This window comes from Pelophylax lessonae, assembly GCF_965119305.1.
Source record: "Pelophylax lessonae genome assembly, chromosome: 1".
Taxonomy (NCBI): Eukaryota; Metazoa; Chordata; class Amphibia; order Anura; family Ranidae; genus Pelophylax; species Pelophylax lessonae.
Window position 1 is genome coordinate 659,939,115 of NC_138768.1, and position 25,325 is coordinate 659,964,439.

Genomic DNA, 25,325 nt, shown 5'->3' on the forward strand with positions numbered 1-25,325 from the left:
ATAGCAAGCTGCTTGCTGTAGGGACACTCACCAGGAGGGAGGGGCCAAGAGAGTAGAAGAGGGACCCAAGAAGAAAAGGATCTAGGCTACTCTGTGCAAAACAGACTGCACAGAGCCTTTACAGAAGCATTTTCAAGCCCCTGAAACACATTGGATTCCAGTGGCATGGATTGGCATTGGATGATTTGAATGGAATCATTGGGCTTGAACTTGCAGGTGTGGTGCTTGTACTTCTGGTTCCAGAGTCATTGTACAACTCCACACCATCTCATGAAATCAGTCCCATTTGGGGATCCAGTGCCACTACTCTCACAATCTGCAGAAAGTTTGAGAGCACAGTTTTAGAGAGGAAGATGAGGAGATTAGGCATAATGATCAACTATTTATTTAAAAAAGCAAGGAAATTAACAGTTTGCAAATGTTTTAGTTCACCTGAACACATATCAGACATAGCCTAATAAAGATATTTAGATGATACTAATTGTGGGCAGATCCTGAGCATCTACAAGGCAACATAGACAGGAGCTTAGGGTCTACTGCATGTTAAGGAGACCCATTCACAACCCTTATGTTCCTGAAGTAATCCGGGGGATAGTGAAATTGGTTAGAGATGTGCACCTGTCTGTCACTTCACAAGGCAAGGTATGCTTGCAGGCAGTTGTTGTCCAGTGGGGCCATGCCCATACAGACAGTGCAAATGAGGCAGCTTCGCTACCTAGTTCAATCCTTTACAATTTCAGTCAAAAGAATGGAAGGGGCTAAAGCTGCTTACTTATTAAGGGCCCAATTCTGCTTTAATCTATCACTACAGTGAACTGTGAGAGAAGTCTAATAAATGGCTTCAACAAAGGAGGACATATAAAAAGCGAATGTAATCTGTGTAATATTAACATTAAAAAATACAGAGGGTAAATCATAATATCTTATTTGCATATTACACCATCCCCGTTATTCATCTATAGTATAAAGGTTAAACATATGGGTTCTACCATTGCTAACCTGTTTTTTAAAGTGGAACTTAACCCATCAATATAACAGTTTCCCAAAACAGTTGCATTCAAGGTATTCCATGATGGCTAACTGTCAAGCATTGCTTGTGTTCTCAACCAAACTATAAAGCTATCAAATGGCTGATGACACCTCACAACTGCAGATCAAAGAGAGGCTAAGATGGCAGCTTCCTTGACTGTAAAGGATAAGAGGTTTTAGTTCCACTTTAATCTGTTGACTTTGGGGTTGTCTCTTTATGCATGCTTTACAACTTGATGAAACACTGTCCCAGGACACATATGTAAGCCATGTCAGAGACTTTCTAAGTAGTGAGACAAGAATAATGACACCCTGGAGCTGCACATCCAAAACAAGATGCCAATTGCATTTTCCTATATTTCAGTTGAGATAGATTCCATTTAATGTAAGACTGTAGCCAACACTTGTTTTGTTTTAGAGTAAGGGAGTGTTAGAACCTACCTCTGTTTTTTTTCTATTGACTTTGTTCAATTAGCAATGGTACAAGAATAGAAGGAAAGTGGAAAGTCTCTCAACCCTTTTTAAAAGCATGATCAAGACAGGAACCATTCTTGGCATTTTATTGTGGTTGTGTTCTTGTTGGAGATTCTCCCTCACTTCCTGTTTTAGTGAGAGCATTGTAACCTGGATAGGAAGAGAGCAAAACATTCCCATCATTTTTAATCTTTTTTTTTAAAGCATGTTACTAGTCTGTAATTTGGTATTATTAAGCTAACAATGCACTGACTTGAATATGTGCTTTTTTTTTTTTTTGCTTACATTATACTGATTATAGCACATCACCAGTCTCTTGAACATATAGCGCTGAATTATTTGACATTTTTAGTTGTTCGGGAAGCATTTATTGTCTACCTTTTTCTTTTGTTCTTTTAGTGACTTTACAGGATCTGTACTGAGACTGGATGTTGATATTGATGGATGCAGCTCTCTTTATTCCATACCTAAAAGCAACCCACATTTTAACAGTACAAATCAGCCGCCAGAGATATTTGCACATGGCCTACATAACCCAGGCAGGTAAGCCAGTATATTTACTGTCATTTCTTGATCTTTTTTAAAAACTTTAAAATAAAAATAAGAGTGTGAAAACTGCTGAAGTTGAATACAAGCTTTATTTTTTTTTCTTGTAATATTCTCTGTAGAGGCCTATTCAAATGAATAGGCAGCCAACACACCAGAAAGGATAAAAAATTGACACACAGTATTTCATTCTTACTCTTACTCTACATCCTTGCACTGCAGTGCATGGTAGTGCATTATCATTCCCATAGGCGTGCGCACAGGGTGTGCCAGGTGTGCTTGGGCACACCCTAATCACCCAGTGTGCTGCAGATTCCCCCTGTTTAAACCCCTTATATTTTACCAAAGCTCCCCTAACAGGGCTCCGAAAAAAAAAATATGAAATTGTTAACAATAATATAAAATAATAAAAATAAAAACTACTGACACCTTCCACTGCCCTACTGACACCAAACTCTGCCCTGCTGACACCGTCCACTGCTCTACTGACAACGGTAGTACATATACACATGCACACGTATATGCGTTTGAGCTTTGGGGTGCACACCCTAATGCAATAGGCTGTGCACACCTATGATCATTCCTTGTTGTGCACTGCAGTCCATGTGGGTCAGAGGTACATTGGGTTACTGCAGTGGGCTGCCAAAATAAATGGCACCACAAAGTACTAGTGTATGGAATGTGTTGTGCCCTCAGTCAAAAACATAAAAACATGTCGGCAACATTTTATCACCATGTGCCAAGCACTTAACCAATTAATACCTTGAAGCATAAAACCAGCAAACAAAAACTGTCCAATATGCAAATGAAAAAAACATAAACAAAATGAACAAGATTGGGTCATTTTTTTCCAGTAGACACATGGCAGCATTTGTTACATGTGCATTGTAAAATATGTAGTACTTGTAATGTTAATGTGCTGTGTTGTAGTTTTGTAATGCTAAATGTTTTTTCATTAAAAATATGGTAATTATATTTTCTTTTCTATTTTGTTATATAGATGTGCAGTTGACCGCCAAAGCAGAGACAGCAGTATGAATGTAACAATCCTGTGTTCAGATATAAGCACCAAGAATAGGTCAAATGTCAGGATTTTGCCAATCATTAAAGGAAAGGATTATGGTAGGCTATATCATGATTTTGACTGTCTCCATGGGATTGTTAAAATGTTTATGCAGTTATAATGGCACATACCGCATTATAAATGAATGTTTATTAAGGCATATGTCAGAAACGGAAGATTCTTTGTTTCAGGAAATACCTCATTTAAAAATGTGCCATTATTCTAATGTAAGTCTATGTATTAGGTTAGTTAAATATTATGTTCTCCTTACTTATAATTTTGACAAAATAATTATCCTTTACAAATTTATGGTCTCATTATTTCTTGCTAATTCCAAATGTCATGACTAAGTACTCTCTCTCACTTTATTTTCTGCAAATTATCATGACTGCATAAACTATTTTTTTAATGTTTTACCTCTGGGATTTAAAAACAATTTCCTGGTCGATACATTCTTTCAAACATGAACAAATAATTGTATTTTGAGTAACTATTTGCAATTATAACAGGACTTTGGGTTAGACCTACAAATATTTTTTTTTTTACATCAAACAGCTTGCTGGGTTAATGGGAACTAAAAAAATAACAGTTGACTTCCTTGGCTGTTTTACCTGTAAGCCAAAGTTTAATAACTGAATGTTTCCTTTCTGTATTAAAAAATGAAATTGAAAGATGAATAATAAATGTTGTTCTTTGATTTTGTTACCTATTAAGGCCCCATGCACACGGGGCGTTAGAAAAAACGTACGTCAAAGTTAGTTCTGACGCCGGAAAAAGCAGCTGTAAAAACGTGCTTTCAGTAGCTTTTTCCATTGGCATTATTGCACGTTTTGCCACGTTGCTTTTAGCAGCGTTTTTTTTTTCTTCCATTCAAAATCAATGGTTCCCTATGGGAGCCTATTGATTTGAATGGAGGTCGCACCGCAACACCGCAAGTCGGATCCGACTTGCGGGGCGACTTGCGCTGTGAGAATCTTGAGGGGGAACTCCACGCCAAAATGGGAAAAAACGGCGTGGGGGTCCCCCCCCAGGGTTCCAAACCAGGCCTTTTGGGTCTGTTATGGAATTTGAGGGTAGCCCCATGCCGAAAAAACGGCGTGGGGTCCCCCCCAAAATCCATACCAGACCCTTATCCGAGCATGCAGCCCGGCAGGCCAGGAAAGGGGAGGGGACGAGCGAGCGGCCCCACCCCCCCTGGACCACACCAGGCCACATGCCCTCAACATGGGGGGGGTGTTGGTGCTTTGGGGCAGGGGGAGCTCTGCACCCCCCACCTCAAAGCACCTTGCCCCCATGTTGATGAGGACAAGGGCCTCATCCCCACAACCCTGGCCGGTGGTTGTGGGGGTCTGCGGGCAGGGGGCTCACCGGAATCTGGAAGCCCCCTTTAACAAGGGGGCACCCCAGATCCCGGACCCCCTCCCTATGTGAATGGGTATGGGGTACACTGTACCCCTACCCATTCACCCCATAAAAGGCAGTGTATGGAAATAACGACAAGAGACGTTTTGGAAAATTTATTAAAAATCTTCATCCGACTCTTCTTGTCTTCTCCTCTCCGGGGTCTTCTCCGGGGTCTTCTGCTCTTTTGCTGTCCGCCCTTCTTGTCTTCTCCTCTCCGGGGTCTTCTGCTCTTTTGCTGTCCCCCTCTTCTTGTGTTCTTCTCTCCGGGGTCTTCTGCTGTCCCCTCTTCTGCTGTCCTCTCTTCTTTTCTTCTCCTCTCCGGTCTTCTGCTGTTTTGCTGTCGGCTGTCGGCTGTCTTCTTCCTCCGGTCCTCCTCCGACGACGTCTCCGCTGATTATGCCTATCTCCGGTCTCTTCAGCTTATTATATAGCCATTAGGGGCGTGGCCCCGATGACGTCATCTGGAGACCCCGCCCCTCATGTCACAGATGACGTCATATGTGACATGAGGGGGCGGGGTCTCCAGATGACGTCATCGGGGCCACGCCCCTAATGGCTATATAATAAGCTGAAGAGACCGGAGATAGGCATAATCAGCGGAGACGTCGTCGTCGGAGGACCGGAGGAAGAAGACAGCCGACAGCCGACAGCAAAAGAGCAGAAGACCGGAGAGGAGAAGAAAAGAAGAGAGGACAGCAGAAGAGGGGACAGCAGAAGACCCCGGAGAGAAGAACACAAGAAGAGGGGGACAGCAAAAGAGCAGAAGACCCCGGAGAGGAGAAGACAAGAAGGGCGGACAGCAAAAGAGCAGAAGACCCCGGAGAGGAGAAGACAAGAAGGGCGGACAGCAAAAGAGCAGAAGACCCCGGAGAAGACCCCGGAGAGGAGAAGACAAGAAGAGTCGGATGAAGATTTTTAATAAATTTTCCAAAACGTCTCTTGTCGTTATTTCCATACACTGCCTTTTATGGGGTGAATGGGTAGGGGTACAGTGTACCCCATACCCATTCACATAGGGAGGGGGTCCGGGATCTGGGGTGCCCCCTTGTTAAAGGGGGCTTCCAGATTCCGATGAGCCCCCTGCCCGCAGACCCCCACAACCACCGGCCAGGGTTGTGGGGATGAGGCCCTTGTCCTCATCAACATGGGGGCAAGGTGCTTTGAGGTGGGGGGTGCAGAGCTCCCCCTGCCCCAAAGCACCAACACCCCCCCCATGTTGAGGGCATGTGGCCTGGTGTGGTCCAGGGGGGGTGGGGCCGCTCGCTCGTCCCCTCCCCTCTCCTGGCCTGCCGGGCTGCATGCTCGGATAAGGGTCTGGTATGGATTTTGGGGGGGACCCCACGCCGTTTTTTCGGCATGGGGCTACCCTCAAATTCCATAACAGACCCGAAGGGCCTGGTTTGGAACCTTGGGGGGGGGACCCCACGCCGTTTTTTTCCCATTTTGGCGTGGAGTTCCCCCTCAAGATTCCCACAGCGCAAGTCACCCCGCAAGTCGGATCCGACTTGCGGTGTTGCGGTGCGACCTCCATTCAAATCAATAGGCTCCCATAGGGAACCATTGATTTTGAATGGAAGAAAAAAAAACGTATAACGTGGCTTAACACACGTTAAGCAACGTTATAGCAAAGTTATTCAGCTTTTAGCAGCGTCAGGCGTTTTTAACGCTGTAACGCTGGTCCTCAGAACGCGCAGGTGGTGGGTTCTTGTTGCAGCCTAAAAACGCCTAAGCCACTTACAGCTCAAAAACGTCTGAGTGTGCATGAGGCCATAGAATAACATGGAGGGGCGTTTTTAGGCTGCAAAAAGAAAACGCCTGACGCTGCTTACAGCGGCGTTAAAAACGTCCCGTGTGCATGGGGCCTAAAGCAGACCTTCATCCAAACAGTTACATCTATAATTTGAATAGCAATGTATTAACCTGTTCAAATATTGGTTATACTGTCAACCAATTGTTTATGACTGATATATCCTTGACATGATAGAAAAAGCAATATTTCCAGCTTCTGTGTCATCTACCCTCCTGGGGTATGCTTTTTGACTTGGATGAACATCGCCTCACTGATAACATGCTCCTTCTCCTACTCCTATAATCCTTATTACCTTCACCAGTCACCTGTTTTTGAAACTTCATTGTACAATCTAGTATAGCCCAATCCACTTTCAGTTCTGCCATTTAAACACTCAGAGCATTTCAGATTCACCCTCACCTTCTATGTCAATGACAGCTGGCTGCCACAATTGACAAATACAACTTGAATTGACAGATTTAACTATGGAAAGAACTTGATTATTATAACCAAGTGTTCTAAAGAATTTTGTTATGCATGTCAGCCACTTTATCATAAAATATTGACCCCCAAAAAGGATTTTGGTTCTGTGAAATATATGACTTTTATTTTTTTATTTTTTATTTAGCTCTAGAAAACTTTATACTACTGTTTTATTTTCATACAATTGTTACTGATCTGAACTACTTCTGTACTGTTCTGTCTGCCTTCTGTACTGTTTTGGCCTAATACTACAACAGTTCCTTTTTCTTTCCAGAAAGTGAGCCTCCACTTTTAGAATTTAAGCCTCTTAGCAGTGGGCATACAGTTGGCGGCTTTATATACAGAGGATGCCAGTCAGAAAGGCTGTATGGGAGCTATGTGTTTGGTGATCGCTATGGGTATGTTCTATAATCGTTTTATGTATCTTTTCTTCTTTTAGTATTACTTTAGTTTGCTGTTGGTTTGCACAGATCTCATATATGACAATCTTGTGATATTGGATGCATTCAGAAAGGCAGTATATATTTCAGCTTTGTCAGTGCTTAAGTGTATAGAAATATTCATATCTGTTATTCAAATCTAAATCTATAATGGGTGTGTGTGTGTGTGTGTATATATATATATATATATATATATATATATATATATTACAAATAAACCTTTAATACATAACAAAGGGTTTCCAAAGCACTATGGGTTAGCTAAATAGCACAACAGAACAGTTGGTTTTGAGCAGAGCAGCCTGATAAGGGACGAGTCCTTCCTTTAAAGACAAGTTTGTTATACAAGGGGCTTCTGAAAACTAAAAAAGCTGAATAAAAAAAAGAAACCTAGAGTAAAATAAAGGTTTTTAATGTTCATTTTTTTTTATTCTTGAGAATAATAAAGAGAGAAAATATGTTCAAAATCACTATACATTTCTTGTAAACCCTTTTTACCCACAGTCTGTAGATTATCTTTTATGTACACATTGTCCCATTCTGAGGATATGGTAATGTACATCATTCATTTGACAGATATGAACGGACATTTTTCTTGGCTGCTAGCTGCCAAACCCAGTTCCCAATCATGTGTTCACTATGCATGCTGAGGTTTTCATTCAGGAAAAAATAAAATTCAGTTTTCAGAGGTCACTGCATCATGTAGATGAATGGCAGTGTGCTTCTCTTTAAAATGATTCTAAACCTTAGTTTTTAAAAAAAAATAACAAGCATATTATACTTACCTGCTCTGTGCAGTGGTTTTGCACAGAGCAGGCCCAATCCTCCCATCTTGGGGTTCGGCTTGCTAAGGAGGGTACTTGTGCAGTCTCGCTTCTGAGCCCCGCTGTCTGTGTCCATAGACACAGAGAGTGGGGCTTTGTTCTGTCCCCCACTCCCTGATCATAGGATTTGTTTGACAGCAACAAGAACCAATAGCTCCCGCTGCTATCAGTCTGCCCTGTAAGGAGAGAGAGAGTGGAGAGAGCTGCTGCTCTTGTTCACAATGCTGGATCAAGATCAGTCTCATGTAAGTTTAATGTGGGGCTGGGGGAGGGGATCCTGGACACAGAAGGCCTTTTACTTTAATTAAGAGAATGCATTCAATTATAAAACCTTAGGGATTAATAATCACTTTAATAACCACATTTTCTGAATTAAAGAAATTTAATTTTATAAGGCTTTAAAAAAAAATCTTCAATTTTTTTAAGTATGCAGATTATTCATCGAGTTATATTCAAGTGAACTCACACAAACTGATGCTACTAAATTTGGCCTTTAAACAGGTTTCAATGACCTCTTGGCAAGAAGTGTTAATAAAAGAGGTAATTAAAACACATACTAAAGCCGGACATACATTGATCCCTGCTGAGCCGGATGAATTTCCATCCATGTATGAGCAGGCTGAACATGTATGAACAGGCTGAATATACACATATTATAGATTTTAATAAAATATATTATGAATATTTCAAGCCAGGTGGTGCCAACTGAACAAATCAAGCTTGAATTTCAGCAAATTCAACCCAGAATATGCCTTGTAATGGCAATGGGATCCCCATGCTACTCAGGAGATGGGTGTTTTTTTTTTACTCCAGGTTTTTGGAGAGAGCCAGCACACAGGTGTGTGCTGTGCCATTAGTTGTAACCTGACTATGGCTCAGGGCAGACAGGAGGTCTGTGCATGGGAGTCAGACGGACTACCATCCTCTCTAGAAGTCAGAGAGGCTGCACAGGGCAGCCAGAGCGTCCATGTCTGCAGGAGGCATTATTAGTTTGTGACAGAGCAGCAAGGAACTGATCATGAGTAAGCCATGAGAGAGCTTGACTATAAGTAACAATTTGTATTGTTCTGAGGAGCAGACCTAAGGCCTAGGCTTGAAACCTGAAGCAGCCATGTGGCAAGAGAGTAAGTCAGGAGGCTGAAGTATACTGATTGTGCAAGTTGCAGTAATGGTGGAACCCACTCCACTGGCTACTGATGTCTTTTGTGAACTTTGCCATTCTTTTAAATAAAAGTGGGCTACCATGCCCTTAAAAATGCAGTTTTGGACTGGCGCAACTCATTGAAACCCACCTACCACTTGAGTCTAAACACCCCAAGCTTGCAACCTTTTCAAGCTTTGAGGGACTAAGCATAGAGATGTTAGCAGCCTGTATTCAGAAAAATGGGATTTATATTGTTGTAGGGTAAGGCACAAAAATATGCAAAACACCCTCAGGTTTGAACAGGGTACTAGGATTGGCATTACTGAACTCTTCTTGTAAAAATGCAAGTATGCCTACCCTCTTGCTTCAGTACCCAGAACAAACATTTCTGACTTTTCTCTGACTTTCCTGATCTGCATAGCCAGACAGTTAGTACAGCAGCCAGACAGCTAGCACTTATAGGAGCTCAACAGTGACAGCACCTGGATTGCTTTGATGGCAGGTTTACTTCAGGGCAACCTAAACTCACAGTTTTCCTTTCCTTGTATGGATATTAACAGATGATCTCATAGACATTTTATAGTTCTAAAACTCGCCCTGGTATGTATTAATGTGTCAGCACATTGGCTTTTCTTTAGCAGTTTGGTTTGCTTTAGAACAGAACTGTAGTGTATGTAACAAAGAGAAGTCCTTGTAAGGATCTTTTATATCTATGAACCTTATGAATAGTATTGAAATTATCCAAAAAGTTGATGACTCATAGAAGCTCCTGAGGATTTTTGTCTACATATGACCTTAAATAAATTGCTTATACACTGCTCAAAACAATTAAAGGAACACTTTTTAATCAGAGTATAACATCAAGTCAATTAAACAACCGGGCTATTGATCTGGTCAGTTAAGTAGTGGAGGGGGTTGTTAATCAGTTTCAGCTGCTTTAGGTGCACTACATGGGCAACAATGAGACAACCCCCAAAAACAGGAATGGTTTTACAGGTGGAGGACACTGATTTTTTTTCCCTACTCATTATTTTTTGACTGTTTTTCACTACTTTGGCATTTAGCTAGGGTTAGTGTCACTACTGATAGCATGAGGCGATACCTGGATAGAGGTTGCATAGAAAGTCCAACTCCACCAGGATGACACATCAATACGTGCCATTGACAGAAGGTTTGCTGTGTCTCCCAGCACAGTCTCAATGTGGAGGAGATTCCAAGAGACAGGCAGTTACTCTAGGAGAGCTGGACAGGGTCGTAGAAGGTCCTTAACCCATCAGCAGGACCGGTATTTGCTCCTTAGTGCAAGGAGAAACAGGATGAGTACTGCCAGAGACCTACAAAATGACCTCCAGCAGGCCACTGGTGTGAATTGTTAGGTCAGAGACATTCACTCTGGCCTAACAATCAAAAAACAGACTTTATGAGGGTGGCCTAAGGGCCCAACGCCCTCTAGTGGACCCTGTGCTCACTGCCTGGCACTGTGAAGCTTGATAGGCATTTGCCATTGAACCCCAGAATTGGCAGGTCCACCACTGGTGCCCTGTGCATTTCACAGATGAGAGCAGGGTTACCCTAAGCACATGTGACAGACGTAAAAGGGTCTAGAGAAGCTGTGGAGACCGTTAAGCTGCCTGTAACATCGTTTAGCACGACCAGTTTGGTGGTGGGTCAGTGATGGTCTGGGAAGGCATATCCATGGAGGGAAGCACAGACCTCTACAGGCTAGACAATGGCACCCTGACTGCCATTAGGAATTGGGATGAAATCCTTGGACACATTGTCAAACCCTACACTGGTACAGTGGGTCCTAGGTTTCTCCTGGTGCATGACAATGCCTTGCCTTATGCGGTGAGAGGGTGAGAGTATGCAGCCGGTTCCTGGAGAATAAGGGAATTGATACCATTGAATGGCCCCCACGCTCGCCTAACCAATATAAATCCAATAGAACACCTCTGGGACATTATGTTTCGGTCCATCCGTTGCCACCAGGCTGCACCTCAGTCTGTTTAGGAGCTCAGTGATGCCCTGGTACAGATCTGGGAGGAAATATCACAGGACACCATCCTTCATCTCATTAGGTGCATGCTCCGACGTTGTCAGGCATGCATACAAGCATGTGCGGGCCATACAAAGTAGTATCATTTTAACTGCTGTAATGAAATTTCAGCAAAATGGACTAGCCTGTCATTTTTTCACTTTGATTTTCGGGGTGTCTTTGAATTCAGCCCTCTGTAGGTTGATAATTTTAATTTCCATCAAACGATGTGGCATCCTTTTGTTCCTAACACATTACCCAGTCCATATCAGTATAGATATCAAGCATGATATTTTTCTCCATTGGAATCTGATGTGTTTTCAGTGTTCCTTTAATTTTATTGAGCAGTGTACAAGGTGTTTATTTAGAAATGAGGCTGGTGATTTAAAAAAAAAAATCAACCTGAAAGGTGGTCTTGGCTACAATTATAGCATTTCAAATAGGGAATTTTTGTATCCTCTATCTTGGGATAATTATTTGGAGCCATTCCAAGCGTTCATTTGAGTGTTCCTTTAAAAACAAAAACTTTTCATTGCTGTCTGTGTCCATCCCGGAGTGGTTCATCCTCTGTATTTTATTTGATGACCAATTGTCATTGGGAATGAAAATCCAAAAATGTATAACCAGAACAGAAATAAAGGGACTATCTTCCAATAGGAACACTTTCCTGGTTACAGATCTCTATAGGAGAGGAAATCCCTCATTTTGAAGACATGTCCTCTCTCTTCCTATTGTTATCTACAGAACAGGGAATTAAGGTAAATGTCCCCAATGGGTCACAGACATCAAAAACACCTGACAGGGGTCTTAACCATTCTTTAGTATATCCAAAATAAAAGAAAAAGACTTTGGTTTTAGATATACTTTGTGGTGCAGAACGAATACATTATTTTGATTATGTAAAATAAAATTTATAGCCAGCAATTAGCTATTTTTTAAATTGTACAATGAACAGTAATTCACCTCCTGATAACCATTATGTAAATCTAGTAGGTAAGAAAAATTATTTGGTAATAAAACAGCCCCAAGCTGTGGTGGGCACCTCACAGTCAAAGGAGCTACTTGTGAAGCGTAAAGTATACACACTTTGGAAGGAAGTTTACTTTTGGCAAAGCTTAATTAAACAAGTTAAAGTTAGACGCTGATTGGCTACCATGCACAGGTGCACCAGATTTTGAACTCTCCAGTTGTAGTAAATAAATCCCAAAGTATTTCACTAGAGCAGAATCTCGAGGCACACCAACCAAAAATGTAGAAAAAATGTAATTGTATTTATTTTAGTGGACTTTCCCTCCTGCCGCTTTTGAAAGCATTCCAATGGCTCATAAGCCACTTGGAACGATTTCATAAGAAGGCCAGCCACCGGCTGTAAAGAACAATACCAAAGTTATGGCTGATATCTTCTGTTATAACCCTGGTAAACTATTTCAAAGCCGCAGCGTATATATATGTATTGCGGTCTTGAAGTGGAAAAAAAAAACTACATAACAATTGTTACAGTTAGGGCACTTTCACATTGACTCACTGCAGTTTGGCCGTGGCGCAGGTGTAGCGCAGGATACCCGTGGTTTTCATGTGTGTTACCTGCGGTTTCTCATAAACTTCTACTATATCCTACATTTTTGGTGCAATTTCTGAAAGCACACCAAAAATGAGGGACATAATAGAAGTCTATGGAAACCACAGGAAACGCACATGAAAACTGCGGGTATCCTGCTCTACACCTGTGCTGCTGCCAAACTGCAGCAGAGCAACGTGCAAGCAGAATGCAAAATAAAAAGAAGTGCAGTTACTAATAAATAAGTATAGATGTCATTACCAAAAATTTTAACCCACATATCTTATGTATATTTATGTTACAATAAAAAAAAGCAATCACCATGCCTGCAATGAAACCTATTACAAATACATGCTAGTAAATTACAGCTACCATTGCTGTACCTCTCGGAGCTCAGAGGAGCTCATATGCAGCCACTGAAGAGCCTCCTCCCTGTTCTTCCTCCTCTTGCTCCCCCTCTGCTTCACCTCCCCTCGGGGGAAAAGCACACCATCCCAGAAAGCCGCGCGTACGCCCGACCCGCCCTTAGGAACTGATGACATCATCTATTGGCAAGACACGATCTGGAAGCCCGCGCAGCTTCCTGAGTACTTGTGGCAGCGGGAGCTTAAAGTGAGCTTAAAGCTGGATACACACTATACAACTTTTGTTGTTAGATTTCCTTTAGATTTACCTTCAACTATGTAGTGCAGGGACCTGCCTGATTGCATACATATTGAAAGATTTGTTTGGATTTGACCTCATATCAAATGTTTTTTTAAATCTAAAGGAAAAAAAATCTAAAGACAATTGTATAGTGTGTATGGCCCAATAGACAGCGGACTGGCACCACTGTAACAAGTCTTAATGGAGTGGCCAACAGTAGTTTTATGGCAGATAGCTGCCTAAGTTGCGGTCATTTTGCTGTGGCACACCTGAGGTCTCTTTATGGCACACCAGGTTGCTGCGGCACACTGGTTGAGAAAGCTGCACTGGAGAATAGAGCTTGAAGCATGCACTAATTGAGAAACTTAAAAATTGCTACGACTAGAAGTAAAATATTAAATATATCTAAATACAATATTTATTCATGTATATAAAAATGCATAAATAAATACAAAATGTAGTCACATGTTCATATCATATTAATTCAAGTATAAACAGGTTCATGTCATATTAGAAGAGTTCTCATCCATGGTTTACAATGAGTTAAGGGATTACAGTTGTTTAGGAATAAAGCTAAGTAATGAATGTATCATTTCAGAAACTTTGTAACACTCCAACAAAACTCCATCACTAAACAGTGGCAAGAGAAACCATTTTGCCTCGGCAGCGGAGCATCTTGCAGAGGACCATTAACAGGTCATATACAGGGATTTGGAGAAGACGAATTAGGTAAATGAAGAATGCTAACAAGAATGTATTTCTTTTTTTATTTAGATTTGTATCAGTCAGCTCTGTACATGCACTTCCTTGTCTCCAGTTTTAAAGCACACCTGAAGCCAAAGCTTTTACCTGTTTTTTCGCATAGAGTGTGAAAGGTATAAAACCTCTGTCAGGTGTTTATTACTGTTTATCTCTCTTATGGCCAGATTCACCCTTTCCACTTGTCTTGCTGACCATTGTCACCAGGACAAAGTGAAGGGAATTCTCCCTAATAGGACACAAGCAGCAAAAAAAAAAAAACAACATTGGGGGGGATTTACTAAACCTGGAGCACTCACAATATAGTGCAGCTGTGCATGGTAGCCAACTAGCTTCTAACTACAGCTTGTTCAAATATGCTTTGAAAATAAAGTCTTAAAACCGATTGGTTTCTCTTCAGAGCTGCACCGGATTTTGCATGCTCCAATTTTAGTAAATCCCCCCTATTGAGTTTTAATCATTCCCCACTTTATAGAAAAGTTTTGGGACATATGTTTGATAAGATTGCCATAAATGGATCGAAATTCAGTCAGTGCCTTTGATCGTTAGATCGAATTTTGTCAAGCACGCTTGTTGAAAAATAAATTCCAGATCAGCAGGCTGCAGTCGTTGATCAGTGTATTCTGCCAATGGAGAATCTCGCTGTTAGAATATATTGTGCTGGCAGATGGGATGTCTTCATCTATCTAGCTTGTGTGGATGGAGGAATCTGTTTGTTTTTTTTTCATTCAGACCAGTTGCTGAATGAAAAAAGAAATCATTTGCAGCCAGATTTACACAGGGAGTACACAAGCAAGGCTTGCAGATAACATACTGTAGTGGGTAAAATAATTGAAACAATCTAAAATATAGGGCTTTTAAGGGTCTTGCATAAAATCAAATGAACACCTATATAACTGCAAAGTTAATAACATTTTCCAAACCTGATGATGGAAAGGGCTGATTGGCTTATGGAAGAGATTTTTTAGACTTTTGTGCAGGGTATTTATAACATGGCAGTATGGGATACATTTGTTGCATTAATACATACATCTTGTGATTCCCTATATCAGATGGAAAAAGTATGCATTGAGGCAGGCACTAGAAGACTTTCCTATATATTAGGAGTGACATTTTTACCACTGAAGTTATTATTTGGGAATTTTCATGTGATTCTCTTATTGGCTCCTCTCTTCTGTGGGCAAATATTGTAGTTCATACACTTTCTGTTACTAGTGTTGATACAACTTTCTTCTAACCTGGAAAGGTAAGAAGCTTAGTGGCCCGGATGAGTGGCATCAGCTGGACTCTTAACACATTATCAGCAAGCCTAGCTTGATATAGCATTCAGCCACTGCTGTAAAATGGAGCAGTGATGCTGCCATGAATCTGTTTCCAAAATGTATGTTTTGCGTGTGTTTGCCTACTACAACCTTTTGAATTAAAAGACCTGTTTCGTGCATGAGGCTAAAAATTGTGTAGTACATTGTCTTAAGAGCATTTTATGCTGAAGAGACCAGAACTGTGTCATGGCTTCTAACAAACTTCACTAAATCTGACATCTGACAAATGTCTGTGGTATGTCATAAACAAATGTGTGTAACCCCTGTACTATATTGGTTTCTTCTAACAGGTGAAGTCTACATTCTGTCAAGCAGTAAAAGTATGACTCAGTCACATAGTGGAAAACTCTACAAGATTATTGACCCTAAAAGGTAAATTTTTATACTTCTTTTGTATTACAATAATTTGTTCTCATTTTTTAAAATGTGTGAGTTTCACATCATTTTTACAAAATATGGCATACTTGTATGCCAGTGTATTTTGAGCGCATACATTTTTTGAATTAAAGTTTACATTTTTGATTGGACATTTTGGGTATTGTTGTGGGCTCTTCCTTTATAATCCATCAATACTTGATCTGCCTTCTTTTAGGCTGAGCAGAATAAAATAGGATTCATGCTACTCAGTTTGATTCTCTCAAAGAGAATACCAAATTACATTCTCTGGGTTGGGGTGTTGATCTGACTGATCATGCATCATATGATCAGCATATAGAGCAAAGTTGACTTTGCTACACTTCTGATAAAGAATTGGATAAATAGACCATTTGTTCATGATATGCAAATATATATATATTAGTGGTCAGCACTTCCTGTTATAAAATAGCAATTCTTATTATTTCCTGGTATATAGTTATTCTATGTATTAAACATTACTGCTGGTGCTGCTCTTTTTAAGTAGTGTATATACATTAAGGATCAGCACAAGTTACAGAGACTGTTGTGATTATTGGCACTAGCCTCCAGCACCCTTTACCTTGATTTTGCCAGGAGTAGACAGCTCAAGCTAAGCCTCGCCAACCAGGCTTCATGTTCAGGTAAGGGTCTGGTATTGAATTTGGGGTCCACCCTTTTGTTTTATTGAGTTTGGTACCCCAATAAAATGTATAGCAGACCCTATCCAAGCATAAACACAAAAAGAGGAAACCCCCTATTTGGGACTATAACGGATGCTAACATGTTTTCTCCACTATAGAATATTGTTAATTGGAATCTTCTGGTCAAAAAACCCCTGAGGAAGATTTAATTTTGAAACGCGTCGGATTCTCAGGAACAGACGGCCAGATTCTTTCATGTCATTGCTACCCATTACTTGAACCGCACATCCAGTCGCCTAAGTGTTTTTATAACCCTTCTGTATATTGAAATATTGTCATATTTTCTATTTTGTTTCACTTCTTGTAATATGTGTCTAATAAAATTTTGGAATTTTAACTTGAGTTAGCATCCGTTATAGTCCCAAATAGGGGGTTTCCTCTTTTTGTGTTTACTTCAAGTAAAGGGACGAGGTTGCCTGAACTCATTGTTCTCCTCGATACATGCCCAGCTCCGAAACCTTTTTCTTTTCTATCCAAGCATAATGTACAGATTTTGGAGGGAACCCTATGACATATTTATTTTTGTGCCCAGCGTCTTTGGGTATGATGCCCCATAACAAACAATGGCTGTGCAACCACTGGCATCCTACCAATCAATGATGTAATAGATTCTAAGGAAGCAGGCAGCCAGACAGCCAGCACAATGTTCTTGGTTGCTAGGAAGCCACCACTTCTAGCAACCAACGAGGAGGGTGCACATCCCTGAGCAGAAAACTGTCACAGCGTTAGACTTTCTGCTGCAACTGGAGGTTTTTCTTCAGCAGGAAGGCAAACAGGCTAAAGTTTAGAACTCTCCGTTGCCGGGAACTCAAACCTCATCCTTATTGATAAGGATAAAAAGCATTTAATAGGTAAAATATGTCACTCTACACTTTACAAAACGTAAAGTATGGTAAAACTTAGAACATCCTTATAAAAACTCAAGACATCTACTTGCCTTGCATGATCTTTTGCTTAGTTGAATGGCAGGAATGCTGTGATATACAGAGCACCTTGTATGTGTATATAAATGTAGCTGAGCTCGCTCTGATTATAATGGCCAACAGACATGCAGGTCCCAAAATGGCTGTGTTTACAGCCAGAGTAAACGTTTAGAAATAGATGGACAGCGTAGCATTCTTCTAGATAAGAACGTAAACACAGAGAAATAACTCAAAATTAATTTGGAAACCAGGGCCAGAAAGCCCATAGTTGTGTTAACTTGTGAAATGATTGAAAAGAAGACAGGGAGTTAGATCATTTGCCCTGCACTGTAACTAATGCACACCATGACGTATAAGTCTGACCTATAGCTCTATGGTGAACATGAATGCAGAATTTACTTTGCTGGTTGGCCTTAATAACATTCTTTGAATGTCTTTGACATTTTCAGCAAATTCTGTCAACTATTGGGATCTGTTTAAAAAATAAAAAAAAAAAAATCCTAATTGACCTTGACTTTGTTCTTGCACTCAAGTAAACTAGTAGGGTGGTCCCAGAATGTCATACCTGAAAGGCCAGACCTCCCATTGCAGTGCTTCCACTTGGGCTGTTGTGTGTGTGGGCGAAAAGGATGTTTTGTATTGAGTATCTGAGAGGACATGGAGGAGGCAGACTGCAGGAATGCTAAACCCATTGACCCCATCGTGTCGATGGATAAATTGGATATTAGATTCGTTTTGACACAGTAATGTGATTTTCATATAAGGTTTTGGAACAAAGAGCAAGCAGTGTTTTTCCATTTATCTTGTAAGGTTTATTAAAAGCACTTTATAACTAAAGACAAAATCATGTGAAAAGAAATAATGTGGCTTTTCTTTTCACTCCCAGTATTATTGGCATAACCCAGATAAACACTGTCCCAATTTTAAGACCAAATCTTTGTGCTAATAATATTTTGTCACTTATTTGAGTCATAAATACATAATACCTCACCATAAAATTGCAAAATGTACTGAGTTAGAATTAAAGAGGTATACTAAAAAAATGTATGCTGCTAAAAGTAATTGTGTCATCTATAGCAGCATAATATTATTACTTTATTTTTTTATTACTTTGCATAAACAGAATCATTATGCTTTGCATGGGCTTTCCAAATTAGCCTGAATGAATGATCAAAGCAGCAGTGTATCAAACTTTAATGTTAAACATACGATTGTGACAGTGAAACAATTCAAAAGACTTCACCACTTTCACAAAGTTGAAGTTGCTTTCAGGAGAACAGCTGCCTAAAGCATGGATGCCCAAGAGGGCAGAAAATTCCACTGAAAGCACAGTTTAAAAGGTGTAATGTATTTGTCGTGTTTTAATGTTGTACAGCAGTTTTCAGCATAATGTCTTCAATGAAGTCAATGAAAGATGTGCGTAGCCTTGAGAACACCCACACTGACCGCAAAACACATTTCTATTCACAATGTAAAGCTTTTATTATGTGGTTATATATATGTTCCAGAAGCGTGTGATGTTTGGAGTAACAAGTGTGTTGTTTGGAAATATTCGGCGCACTAGCTCACCCCGCTTCTATAAACTAACACCCTGCTAAAACACAGTCATGCACTAAAATACTTCATCCAGTAATATTTTTTTTTTTTTTTAACTCTGGGCATTCTCAGCATTGTTCTAAATCACAGTGCAGATGGACAATTTTTGCAACAGGTGGCTGTTGCATTTTTATGTGTGTGGTTTTATGTCTGTAGTATACAGTACATGCTAAAATGTAGGTAAGGGGGTGATGCAAAGTATTTTTTGTGCACCAGCCCAATTTTGTAAATATAATTTATTTTTCTCTGTTTCGGTGTTAATGCTAAACGGCATCCTGGACCAGCATAAAAATGTTTGTAATGTAAAGTGAAGATAAAAAATACTGCTGTACAGTATCGCAGAGCAAACAGATGCCAGGTCTTAGTATATCATTGTCAGTCTTGTGACATAGGATTTCTGATTGGTTGTTTTGAGTTGTAACAATCTTCATTTTCTTATACATTTTTTTAGTATGTTTTTGCTCTGTAAGTAGACAAGATTGTCCTAGTTTTAAAATGATTCTAAACTCAAAATGTTTTTTACCATAATGTATGCTATACCCTAAGGCAGGGTTTCTCAACCAGGGTTCCATGGAACTCTAGGGTCCCTCCAGAGGTTTCTAGGGGTTCCTTGAGCAATGAGCAATTTCTGCCTCTCAGATGAGTTCCCAGTGACACCATTGATCTTTGTAGCTATCTGTAAGGTGGAAATGCTTCCCAATTACCACAAGTCTAAGGAACACCCTTCCCACTGACCATCACACTAACGTAGCATTAGTTGTAGATATGTCAATTTTAGCAGGGGTTCCCTAAGACCGGAAAGTTATTTCAAGGGTTCCACTATGTTTGAAAGGTTGAGAAAGGCTGCCTTAAGGTAAAGAAAAACCTTCCACTGCCTGTCCCCCCCCCCCCTTCTTCTAAATGCTTACGTTGATCCGGCTGCAGTTCTTCTCTCCCCTCTCCCTGCTCTCACAGGCTGCACTTATAGCAGCAGGAGCCAATCAAATCATGTGAAGAGGCAGCGGAGGGACGTATACACAGCCCGGTTGTGGAGCGCACCCCCACGTGTGATTCATAGCACATGACTTGCTATGGGGGGGGCACACATAGGAAATGAGGAGCGGTTACAACCGCTTACAGTAGAAAAATAGCAAGCAAGTGCAGAGCAAAATAGTAAAAAAAAAAAAAAATGTAAAACAGTAGACAAGCTATTAATTTTAGCTAGAAATATAAAGAAAAAAAATTTAACAAATATTTGCTCTTTACTGACAATTAATTATTGGTCTGACTTACAATTATAAATATGATGTCATAAATAGGAGTGTTCTTTTGTGGTTTTCAGTCACCAGAAATGTTTTATCTTTTAAGAAAATCTACTCATTGTAGAAAGTCCAGCAGGCTGGTTCTCCTCAGTGGTACAGGAAGAGTTTAATGCAAGTGGTCCTTTTTGTTGATAAACTCCTACAGGGCCTGTTGACCCAGCTGCTAAGTGCTTATGCAGCAGGTGTTGTTTTTGCGACCACCCTGCTAGTATTGCTGTTTAGCAGTTGCACTAACCTCTGAGCTATTAATCCCTTTTCTGGGCAGGCTGGCAATGTACAGGTTAATTTCCATTCTGAGTGCACCAGGCCTTTCAAACATAAAACGAGGTCGGTAGCAAATGTGCCATACTTTAATTTATTTGATACGCAGTTATTTACAAATGTGAAAATGAAAAGAATGACATTTCTTCATGCCAGGCAATTTATATATAGGACTGTATATAAGTTGTAGAGAATATTACATCAATTATCTCATGCATACCCACATTCAAAACTAGGGGGGTTTCAGTATTTCCTCTTTATAGTTTTAAATGATATACTGTACAGAATATTGTATTATTTGTAGCAAGCTTAGCTTTTGTTGTGCCATGCAACTGCTTCCATAATCTCAATATATAGAAAGACAAGAAGCCAGTTAAGTGACAGACCAAAATGTCAGATACTTCAATATATGCTTTTAAAATACTTCACCTGCAGACAATTTCATTATACCCCTCTTCATTTAAAGGTTGGATGCTCTATGTTGCTTTGGTCCTAAAAGCTTGTGGAGTTTATGCTCCGGCAAACAATGTATACATTTATAAGCAGCAATATCAAATATGTAAACAGTTTATCAGATTTAAATGCTGGTGCTGGTGAGTCAGTATTTAGAGGTCAAGGTAAAACAATTTTCGGTAACAGGTGAATAAAAATAAAAATAGACTGTGGACAATTTAGCCTTCTCATGGCAAACCCTTGCAATCCATTTTTGTTTAGGCTTTTTTTAAAATTAAGTTCTAAACTCATAGCAAGTACTATGATATAAACATCCGTACCAATTGATTAGCACTACCTCCTCTTCTGGTTTCCTTCCATAAGCCTCATCACATAATTAATTACATGGGCAACAGTGTATTATGATATATAAATATAAATAATATAATATAAAATACGTTTCTGCAAAAAAGTTTTCAGAATTTTGTTGGAGCAGTTTTTCTACTGTGTTTAGTAATCTATATAAGCAGAACAGACAGTGGGGTTTATTTGCAAAAGGCAAATCCACTGTGCACTACAAGTGCATTGCAAGTGCAGTTGCTCTAGATCTGAGGAAGACATGCAAGGAAAATAAAAAACAGCATTTTTGCTTGCACATGATTGGATGATTGAAATCAGCAGAGCTTCCGCTCATTTCAGATCTTCCCCTCATATCTACACTAACTGCACTTTCAAGTGTACTTCCAGTGCACTTGTAGTGCACAGTGGATTTGCCTTTAGTAAATCAACCCCATTGTACCAAGGCATAGGCTTAAAAAAAAAAAAAACAATTCCATCTCTTTTTGGGATTTATTTACTAAAGGCAAATCCACTTTGCACTGCATGTGCACTTGGAAGTGCAGTTGCTGTAGATCTGAGGGGGGCATGCAAGTAAAATAATAAACAGCATTTTAGCTTGCACGTGACTGGATGATAGAAATCAGCAGAGCTTCCCCTTAGATCTACAGTACTGCAGTTCCAAGTACACTTGCAGTGCACAGTGGATTTGCCTTTAGTAAATAAACCCCATTGTCCTAGTGCATCCTCACTTACTGTGGGAAGAGTTTCTAAGAACCTGACTATAGCCCTAAAGGTGGTTGATTTAAAGTTGAAGTCTACCTAAAGCTTTTTCAGGCTTAGGATGGAGTAAGAAGGGTTAAAACGGTGGTAGTCAACTTGAACATTATAGAGAACTTCATGTGCAACCTCCGACACTGCCAGAAGGCTACACAATAACAGTTTATTTCCATGCATTGAATTAAGTTACTGTTTATCAAATTAAGCAGCCTATTCAAAATGAATGGGATGTAATGCCTGAAAATGTAGAGCCTGCTGCAATTTTTACAAACAGTGCACAGTAAAGAGAATGTGGGAGTAAAATAGACCACATCATTTCTATCATTGGTAGTAATAGTGACTCCCAGCACTGGTGTCAGTGGCCACAATAATAACCCTGCATGTTTCAGTCACTGCATTTTAACCCCCAAAATTAACCCCCATCACTGCTGCAAAGGATCACAATAAAGCCCCCAGCACTGGTGTCAATGACCACAGTAAAAACCTCTACATGAGTTGTCAGTGTCAGTGCTATTTAAACCGCCTTCATTTAAAGGTCAGTGGCAGTGTTATTTAAACAAAAAATGCATTGGTAATTAGTGGCAGTGTTATCTAACCCCCTTCCCCATATTGGTTGTCAGTGGCATTGTTAACAGTGCTGTTAATCTCCACCCCACACTCACATACAACACACACACATGCGGACATTGGCGGTCAGATGCCGTGTTAATTAGTTAGTCTCCTGCAGTTTTGGTCAGTGGAATGGCTGTTAACCACTCTTTCCTTCTTATTCTCTTCTGGATAATTAAAATGATCAGTCCTAATTATTTTGTTTGTGCAGGTTTATGGGATACCTATGAATATATGTCTTTGCCTGAGCCTGATTCTTTAGTCATGACACCGAAATCAGACAGCTAAATAAGATAATAAAAAATATGAGTAAAATCTAATCTTAATAATTGAGTCTGCCAAGATTTATGTAACAATTATTATACAAGCCTGTCTCTGATTGGTTCTCTCTTAGGCAGCCCCCCCTACATTAGTCTTCAGGACTAGTGATTGGTTGTTTAGGCACTCAGAGAGAGGATGCTTCTTCCTGTATTCAGAAGTGGGATAGCAAATCATGGTTGCTGATACAATAGAATTTTTTTTGAAATTCTCAATTAAACTCACAAGCAATATCACGGCAACATGAACAGAATTAATTATTTTTAGGTATTCACGTCATACTGGAGGTTACAAGCAGAGTATAAGGCAACCCATCCATTATGTTGCCATTTAGAGCTGGAATGAGAATTTCATGCTTACCATTAAGTGGAAAACACCTTTATGATGAGCTTTTGGACAAATAACAGGTCCACTTTCATATGCTTTCTGATATGCATAGAAACAGATATTATGGTCAAAACATATATACTAGTAAGTTTGTATTAGTCATAGAAACATTTTACGTGATGGTGTATTGGTTGTTACTTTTGGAGTTTTATGATGTGATACAATTTTCTTAACAAATACAAAATCTGGTAATTGTAAAGGTATTAAAGGAGTCATGTTTATGGAAAATCTATTGCTATATATTTAATTTCTAACTGATCTGGATCACAGGTGCAATTATTTATAGGCCCTATTAAAATATGTGAATGCATGCAAGGCAACATATATATTGAAATAGCTATAAAACACGCTCACTTATAAAGTAAGCTTCAACTTCAATATGCTCGTTCTATAACAGTGTGTTTATTTTGGCAGGTTTAGCTTTCAGGTTATAGAAATGTTTTCTTTAGGCCTCTTTACTCCTTCTAGAAGACATTTTGTTAAACCAAAAATATATGTACAGTTCATACTCTGGATAGAGATGTATACAGAGTAATTAAAGAATGTAATGCCCACTGTAAATACTTTGAGACAGTAATGTTGTGCCACACATAAGTAATATTAACTACAAGCTAATACTTAGTAGTACAAAACTAAATCTTTAAACATTCACTATATCCAATGTATAAGCAAGCAATGTTACTTAGTTAAATGATTTGTATTAAACGATTAACATATTCTAAGCAGAGTTACTTAAAAATGTACATTGCATTTATGTGTAGGAAACATGCTTTTAAAATATAAATTTGCAGAATATGTAGGTTTTGATGTTATCATTTGTTTTAATAAATACTTAACAGTTAGAAGGCACTGCAGAGAAGGTGGCACTCCAGCCAAAAACTTTGGAAGCTATCAGGTTTTATAAAACTGTCTCTGTCCCCATTTTTCCTCACTTCATGACATCTCCTTTGACAAAAGAGGAACTGAGACAAAATATTTGCAATGTGAAGTAAATTCCACCATTTACAGTTCTCTCTTCCCACTATGGTGATATCTCCCAAGAGTTCACTTTCCTTTACTTACTGGGGCTGATTTACTAAAACTGGGACGTGGAAAATCTGGTGCAGCTCCTTATAAAAACCAATCAGCGTCTAGGTTTTTTTTGGCATAGCTTCAAATGTTAAAAAGCTGAAGTTAGAAGCTGATTGGCTACTATGCACAGCTGCACCAGATTCTGAGGTCTCTAATTTTAGTAAATCTCCCCCACAGTAAAAAGAAAGTCACCAAGACACAGTGTTAAAAGTCTTTTAAGACTTTTTTGTCTGGTTTGGGGACACAAACTGGAATAAAAAACAGCAGAGGTTCTAAACCCTTCATCACTCTGAAAAGAAAAGGTTCTTGTTGGACTTAAGGTAAACTGCAGGCTGACCTACTACAGTGAACCTGTTTTCAGAAGGATGGTTTCTTTTTAATAAACATGTATTTTACCGATTCTGGGCAAAGGAGCAGGGTCACTATACACTGGATTTAAAGCTGAAATCTGGGATTAGCAAATATTGTCTAAAGATAATGTGCTATGTTCATACTTGAGCCTTTATGTCCTTTGTGTATTTCTGAGATCTGTTAGGAATATAGCATGCAATGACTCCTGCACTTTTGCTTGTTGCAGAAGTTCCCTGTAATAAACTGCTGTTCTGCTCTCTTGATTGGTCTTGCCCCCCCCCCCCCCATAGTTTTATGCAGGCAGCCTGTGTTGGAAGGACCTGCTGGGTCCCACACACACACTTCTGC

General features: G+C 39.8%; 1 protein-coding gene across 1 annotated transcript in view; it reads left to right on the forward strand.

The window, feature by feature from the left end:
• Positions 1-25,325, forward strand: part of HHIP (hedgehog interacting protein) — a 169,960-nt gene that overhangs the window by 121,796 nt on the left and 22,839 nt on the right. Inside the window, exons 7-11 of the mRNA XM_082248303.1 lie at positions 1,903-2,046; positions 3,050-3,171; positions 7,063-7,186; positions 14,033-14,163; positions 15,806-15,887. Of these exons, the coding sequence (XP_082104429.1) occupies positions 1,903-2,046; positions 3,050-3,171; positions 7,063-7,186; positions 14,033-14,163; positions 15,806-15,887 (603 nt within the window). The remainder of the gene's footprint in view (positions 1-1,902; positions 2,047-3,049; positions 3,172-7,062; positions 7,187-14,032; positions 14,164-15,805; positions 15,888-25,325) is intronic.